This window comes from Danio aesculapii, chromosome 21, assembly GCF_903798145.1.
Source record: "Danio aesculapii chromosome 21, fDanAes4.1, whole genome shotgun sequence".
Taxonomy (NCBI): Eukaryota; Metazoa; Chordata; class Actinopteri; order Cypriniformes; family Danionidae; genus Danio; species Danio aesculapii.
The window spans coordinates 31,998,217-32,006,306 of record NC_079455.1 but is presented as its reverse complement, the minus strand read 5'-3'; the positions used below and the strand labels follow the sequence as shown (position 1 = coordinate 32,006,306).

Here is an 8,090-nt window from a genome sequence, read left to right as displayed (position 1 = left end):
AGTCGCCTCATAAACTCCTCCCATAACAAGACACGGAGTTCAGCGTCTTGAATTGTTCGAGGGAGCATGTCAACAACACACGAAATCAACAGTCCTCGAGCTGGTAAGTTTGTTTTCTCTTGTAAAAACTAATGTTTAGCTATTTTAAACGCGAATTAGTCCTGTCAGTCTCGGTAGTAGCCATCGTGTCGTTTACAGTCGACTCCCCCTTACCTGATATATCGAGCTTGTCCCTGTCTTGTCTTATTGTTTTAAACGTCTTATTTTATTGTTTAATATTAATTTTAGTTACGAACAGATTTACCCAGTCGTTGTCTGATTAAAGTGTGAAATTGTAGAGGGTTTTAGGCAAATGACAGCGGTATTATAATGATTGCTAACGTTACATGTGTCGGGTCTTGCTTTACACTTTGACCCGTATGATATATGTTTTAGGTCTTATATGCTGTGAGCATTAACACAAGAAGCATGCAAACCTCTAAGAGGCCAGCCAATATTAATTGTGTTTTCCAGTGCTGTGTCTATTTTAGTAAAAGTTCACTCATCATACAAGCTGATACAACTCTGACCTATTTGCATGCCCATGTATGTACTTTCAGCTCATGTTTGAGCCTCCTCTGGAATAAAACAAATTGAGGTAAAGTTGGTTTTATATTCCCACATTCAGAGTTTAATTATCAGAGTTAAATATAATTTCAGAAATGTATGCTTTGCGAATTCTAAATAGGGAAATCATATTAGCAACAAGTGACTGTCAAAAAACAACAGTGTTCGCAGTCAATTAAATAGTGCTAATTTTGTTTTGAAGTCATGGGCTACTTGCAATCAGTATCATACTGAATATTTAAAGTAGCATGGTTAACTATATAGCGACTGTCACTAGTTGTCACTGTTCAAAAATGAACAAATGTGTGAATATAAAGCCAACTTTACCTCTAAAAAGTTGAAGAACTAGTTTTAAAGTTAGAAGTTCAGAGTCAGCTAAATGTTGTTTACTCAATGCTTTGAGATTTGACGTTATTGCTTCATTCCTCCAAATGCTATCTTGTCAAGATAGGCTTCTGTAACAATGTGTTGGAAGTGAGCAGTGTTTAAGTAGTATCCTTGTTAATTATTCCGCTTTGCTGTCAAATAGTCAGTGGTTCTACTTCAGTCAATTTCTCAGAGTCACAGTTGCTCAACCTATTTCACAAGATCTTTCTTTTAGGGAAGAACTTAAGTGTCTTGACAGAAAAAAAAAATCACATGCCTCTTGAAGAGAAAATGTCATTATCATCAGTACTTAACAGAGCAGAACAGTTCATTCCAGAAGTAAAATCCAAAAATAATTTGATTTATAGCAGTAGACTGTAAACCTAATATGGTATTTGTGTTTTTGAAAAATACGTTTCTGTAGAATATGATACATTTCGAGAATTTTAACTGCATTCTTTTTATCACAATTTTGTAATTATATTTTGTTTGGAGGTTTTTAAGCTGTAGTAGTTTAGTCTTCACTGGTTGATTCACACGCTTTTTTTCAGTTACTAATGAACGTTAAATTCAACATAATTTTACATTTTTTTATCATGTATAAGCCTTACAAATCTTATTTAATTTATGTATTTATTTGTTGGTTGATTTTTAATTGTATATTTATTATTGAAATTTTCTTGCCATAAAAATAGCCTTGGTTGCTGATATGGCATTCAATAAAAAATACATTACATTACGTTGAATTAAACATAAATTAAAAACTTAATTAACTTATTAATTTTATAACAAGCAACTGTACACTCGCATGTTTACTTGTCGTCTTTTTCATTCTGAACAAAACTGATAATGAGGGTTAGCTTCAACTTTTTAAATATGTTACGCTTTTTATTTTATTATTAGTGATGAATAGTACATCATTTAATATTGTTCAATTTATCTAATGAATATTCGTCACAATACATACAGTTGAAGTCAGAATTATTAGCCTACCTTTGAATTTTTTTCTTTTTTTAAATATTTCCCAAATGATGCTTAACAGAGTAAGGAAATTTTCACAGTATGTCTGATAATATTTATTCTTATAGAGAATGTCTTGTTTTATTTTGGCTAGAATAAAATCAGCTTTAAGCTTTTTGATAAACATGGTAAAGTCAAAATTTTTAGCTCCTTTAATCTATATATAGTTTTTGATTGTCTGCAGAACAAATCATCGATATACAATGATTTGCCTAATTACCCAAACCTGCCTAGTTAACCTAATTAAGCCTTTAAATGTGACTTTAAGCTGAATACTAGTGTCTTTAAAAATATCAGGGGGGCTAATAATTCTGACTTCAACAGTATGTAGTATACGTATTAAGTGAAGCATTATTACAGCTTTTTTTATTTCTCCATTATTGTAATGTTTTGATTCATATTACTGATTTGACTGAAACATCTTAATTGATTTACCATTTTTTTTATATGACTAGTGATAAAATGATTCATTTCCAAAACCGAAGCCACTAAAAAAAGTGGAATGTCACTTGCAGCCTTATTAGTGTGCTGTGCATTTCCCTCAAAATCTGAAAGGCAGCAGTTTCTCTTCAGCAGCAGTTCAGTTCTGCTAGGCCTTTTTCTTGAGTAGAAAACATTGTCCGTCAACCTTGCTTTTCATTTGAACCGAGTGTTCTTGGTGGCACTTCGCCATTCTCAAAGTTTTGCAGGTGGCGTTGCATACTGCAAACCCAGAGGCCCTTGTGTTGTCCTCTGGTGCAGTCAATTCACACACTGCCACAGTGAGAAACCTTGGCAGCATGAATAAACTGCTTTTGTTTATGCCTTCACCTCCCAGCAGACTAATTCAGGGCAATATCAAAGCTAAAATGATGTGGTTTTGGAATACTTAATGCAAGAATTAGCAGTGTGATTCCTGCATCTGCATGACAAGTAAATTTTTTTTAATGTTTGGACTTTGTTTCAGTCTTTTACATTGACACTCTTTGCCACTCCTTTCCCCTCAGGCCCATAAAGGATAATGAACAAGAGGAAATATGACGCTGGCAGAAGGAGAAATGGATGCAAGATTTGCACTTATTTAGCAAAATATTTTCATTTTAAGTGCTCACACAAGTCTGCCAAATGATAGATTGTGCCTATGACAATTTAGCTTTGATTTTTAGCAAATAACACTTCACCCGTACAACTGTTTAATTGTGAAGTAAAAAAAACCCCTAAGATTCAGAATGTACCAGGTAGTGCCTGGAGGTGCAGGAGGAACGATCACTGATGGCATGCCCATCAAGAAGATGGACAAGGACAGTCGCCCTCTGGTGGGAGCTGGAGTTATTGGTGTGGTTCTGGTGATTGCAGCAGTGACTGCATGGTGTTACTATATTGCCTCCCTACGTAAAGCTGATCTGCTGAAGACAGAATTGCTTGATCTGAATAAGGATGGCTTTCTCATCCGCAACCAGGCTGGGGGGATTGTCTTGAAAATGGGCTTCAGGTCAGTATGGATGTTGCTTATGTTTTTTTTTTTTTGATCGCATAAAATACTTCAGTTGCAGTAGTACTGATAGTTCAGCTTTGAGTACCTTAATCAATCAATTGATTGAAATAACATTTTTTTTTATGAGAAAGAATTGAACCAGTTGCTAATATTTATTGTTCATTGATTCTATTCAGTGTTCTTCTTCTTCGTTTTATAACTTGTCACAAATATTCACTTAAAAGAAACTGATTTATGTTTGCTGATTACAGGTCTGGCACTCTCGATCTCGACTCCTGCTCAAAAGAAGGAGTGATCCTTCGATGTTCACGTTCATATGCTGGCAAGGTGAACTTCTTCATTATGACAGTGAAGCCAAAGGAAACAGTGATGTGTTATCGTGTGCGTTGGGAAGAGTTGGAATCAGATCGGCCTGTTGAACATGCTATGTCCTATAATGAATCACACTGGTATGGTGGTGCTGAGACTGCTGTTCAGCACTGGCCTATAGCCATCTCGGGCCAGCAGGCACCTAAACCTTTTGTTACCAGCGACGTGTACTCCAATCGTCATGACTTCGGTGGCATCCTGGAGCGCTACTGGATCTCATCCAATGCAACTGCCATTAAGATAAATGATTCTGTGCCCTTCCACCTGGGGTGGAATGACACCGAGAAAACGATGTACTTTCAGGCACGATATCAGGACAGTCCATACAAACCTGCATCTGGGAGGCCTCCCTATGCTGAACTTAGTTATCGAGTCTGTGTGGGCTCAGATGTGACCTCCATTCACAAGGTCATGGTTCGCAGGTACTTCACCAAACCCAACAAAGTGCCTGCAAAAGAAATGTTTCAACACCCGATATGGTCCACCTGGGCTTTACACAAGACTAACATCAACCAGGAACAGCTTCTAACTTATGCAGAGAATATACGCAAACACGGTTTTAACTGTAGCCACTTAGAACTTGATGATCGATACACAAGTCAGTACGGAGACTTTGATCTTGACACACGTAAGTTTCCAAATGCCTCTGCCATGTTTCAAAAGCTCAAGGCAGACGGAATCCTGGTATCTCTCTGGACACATCCCTTTGTGAATTATGATTCAACTAATTTTGGGCATTGTGTACAAAAAGGCTTGTTTGTGATGGAGCCGACAGGCCAACTTCCTGCCTTGGTTAAATGGTGGAATGGGATTGGTGGCATCGTCGATTTTACCAACCCAGAGGCTCGCACTTGGTTTTTATTGCAGCTTCGCACATTGCGCAATAGATATGGTGTTTCCTCCTTCAAATTTGATGCAGGTGAGACTAATTACTTGCCTTGGCAGTTTAGAACCAAAGTCCACCTCCCTGACCCAAGCACCTTCACTCGTCGATACACCGAAATGGCCATCCCCTTTAACGAGCGCGCTGAGCTTCGGTCTGGCTACGGTTCTCAGAACATTTCCTGCTTTTTCCGTCTAAATGACCGGGACTCTGTGTGGGGCCACGAACTTGGCCTGAAGTCCCTGATCCCAACCGTCCTCACCATCAGCATCCTGGGCTATCAATTTATCTTGCCAGACATGATTGGAGGCAATGCCTATCCCAACCGTACTGATGGGAATGGCAGGCTACCAGACCGTGAGCTCTACATTCGATGGCTGGAGCTGGCCGCTTTCATGCCTTCCATGCAGTTCTCCATTCCTCCATGGGAGTATGATGATGAGGTTGTGGCTATTGCTCAACGCTTCACCGAACTGCATGAGACACTGGTGGCTCCCAGGGTCATAGAATTGGCTGGAGAAGTTCTGGACACCGGAGACCCCATAATTCGCCCGTTATGGTGGATTGCCACCAGTGATGAAACCGCTTTTAGAGTTGACTCTCAATTTCTGATAGGAGATGACTTGATGGTGGCACCTGTACTGGAGCCGGGCAAGCAAGAAAGGGATATCTACTTACCAGCTGGACGATGGAAAAGTTACAAAGGAGAACGATTTGACAACAAGGAGCCACAACTGATAACTGATTACCCCGTTGATCTTGATGAAATTGCTTACTTTGAATGGGTTCAGTGAGACTTATGGTATGCATTTAGAGCATGTCTTCCATTTAAACATTGGCGAAGATAACCTTTTTTTTGTTCAGGGAGTGAGCTAAAGTTATTCAGGTTTTAAGTTCTTCATATAGGAAACGACTATTTAAGAAGTAAGCTTATGGATGCGCATTTATTAACTTGGCTGTGATTGTTTTGTGCCATGACAACAATTAAATATGCATTACATATCTGACGCTAATGTTTTAATCCGTGCCTTGCATTTAAACAGTGAATGTCTTCACAATACCAGCTCGCATTTAGATGTGCATATGGCCAAATAAACTAATTTTAAGGACGTTAAGGATGTACTCGCAGACTGTGACAGGTAATTTTGCACAATGTATAGTTCATGTTCTCTCATCTACATATTTAAAAAGGGAAACTGTACATAAGCCTTCATTTTACAAAGCATGCTTTATGGATTACTTTCAGATGTTCTCAGCAAAGCAAATTAACTTCTCTGAAATGTATAAATTTGCAAGTGCATATATGACATTGATGTATGGCTGCAAGACATAATGCTGCATCTCCAATATATACTACAGTAAAGTTAGGCAATGCATGGAGCACATTTAAGCCCAATCTGCCCAATCTATCATTTCTTCGAAGCACCTACTTTTGAAATTATGCCATTAGTAGTTTGTATGAATAATCTGTATTTGTGGTTACTATTTTATCGTATAGTGCCAAATACATCACCAACAGGCCTTGTTCAAGCATTACCCCATTATTGCCAAATGTATATAAAATGTTTCCTGCCACGTAATGCACAGAAGTTAGTTTTTCATAATGTCAACGAATAAGTGTGCTGCTTATTTTCTGACTTTTATTATGCTGTGCTGTCTACATTTTGTGCTTTGCATAACGGCACAATGCTAAATGCTTAGTCAGTTAATCTTTATCAGATTGTGTTTTTGCTGCGCAAGGGTCACCTTTCTGTTTGTTGTGTTTATTTAACGCTCTTCCAGCATGCCGGCAATCGACTCACACTGCAAGCTTTCTCTAATCTACGACCTTCAAGCTTATTTTTAGCTCTTCCCACACAACTGTGAAAGCGCGTTCATCCACTCTGGTGAAACAATGATTCTGTCAAGCAATGTCTCTGATCTAAAAGCAGCTGTAGAGTACTTAGACCTGTGGCAGCTGGCTTTATCGTAATAGTTACATCATAGGTTTTTAAGGGCTTGAAGCGTTGTTTTCTTTTCTATATTGGCTTTTTATTGTATTTTAAACTGGGACTATGCTTTTGGATTCTACCCTGATTAGATCTTGTTAATAAGCTCTGGAAAGTACAGGCATGGTTAACCCAATCAGACTACAGACTGCTGATGTTTCAGAAACAGAGCAAAGCTACTGTCAGCTTTCCACAAACTGGAATTAAAAGTTTTTTTGTTCTTTTTGGTTCTTTTTTTTTTTTTGTTCTTAAATATATTTGATTGCATGAACGTATAATGCAAAAACAAAGTGCTACGTTTGTATAACTCATAATTTTGTGTGTGTCTGTTTCTTCACAATCATTTGTGTGTGACTTTTGTGACTGCAAGTATGCTAAATATGTTGTACTCCTAATATACTTTTCTTTTGGTAAAAGAAAGTATTCATTTTGTGCATAAAATGCATTTTGGTTTGTTTAAATCAAGTGGTTATTTGAGTTGCGCATCTGTGAAACATGACTTTACAGATTGTATTTTTTTCTCTCCAGTTTTTAAGGTCTTAGGATAAGGAAAATTGCAACTGTAACAATGTCCAAGGTCTGTTTTTTGGATCACTCCTAAAAACATTGTTCTCTCTCATGTCACAGGAGGGCAGTGTTCACCTGCTTTTCTAGTTCTCCACTTGGAGCTTGTGAAGTGTGTTGGCATGGCATAAGAAAGTCCTGTACTTTGTTATTTCAGTATTTTTTTTTTGTTCACTGAGTCTAATTAGCCTGATATTGAAGTAAAATGGTTACCATTAAACTTTTGACCTCTCTCAAGAGCTATGAGTTATTAATTGTACTTTCTCCTCTGCATTAATTGTACTGCCCCACATTAGCCACAGACTGCATTTTCAGTGGTCGAATGATACCACCCACTCAATTTTCAGCAGCTATTTTCACATTTGATGGTGTTGCTGGACTTGAGCAGCACATGGTTTTTTGGCATTAGTGTGCAACGCAATTTTGGCTTGTCTTTCCAGTGGTTATTAGTTTAGTTTATTTGGCATTATGCAGTTGGTTCTGCCAGCTTAAGCCCTCCTTTCTTAGTTCATTATATATTTCCTGTTACACTTGTCACTTATTTTCGGGCTTTAAAAAAAAAAAAAAAAAAAAAAAAACGTTTTTTTTTTTTTTTTGGAAGAATTTCATTTGACTTGTCATTGATAATGCAAGTTTTCAAGTACAGTCAAGTGTAATTTCACATGTTGGTGGTTATATCAGTCTTGTAATTGTATGAAGTATGTAGATATGCAGGTATGTTGGATATTTTATCTCAGTAATCCTGTCCAGAGCTTACGGATCACTCCTGAGTACGAGAGTGCCCCATCCTACTTACTTTACTGACAGATTGGGTTGCATC

General features: G+C 37.7%; 1 protein-coding gene across 1 annotated transcript; it reads left to right on the top strand.

Annotated features, from left to right (window-relative positions):
- On the top strand, positions 1-7,507 carry myorg (myogenesis regulating glycosidase (putative)). The gene is made up of 3 exons (XM_056446008.1): positions 1-103; positions 2,979-3,463; positions 3,718-7,507. Exons 2-3 carry the CDS (start codon positions 3,201-3,203, stop codon positions 5,510-5,512), a joined length of 2,058 nt encoding a protein of 685 aa, XP_056301983.1. The 5' UTR covers positions 1-103; positions 2,979-3,200; the 3' UTR covers positions 5,513-7,507.
- The last annotated feature ends 583 nt before the right edge of the window (positions 7,508-8,090 follow it).

What these genes read in the sequence shown, in the direction of transcription:
- myorg (XM_056446008.1), top strand. Translation starts at nt 3,201, where the DNA reads ATGTACCAGGTAGTGCCTGGAGGTGCAGGAGGAACGATCACTGATGGC. An exon ending in GTCTTGAAAATGGGCTTCAG is followed by an intron (nt 3,464 to 3,717) that starts GTCAGTATGGAT and finishes TGCTGATTACAG; the next exon opens with GTCTGGCACTCTCGATCTCG.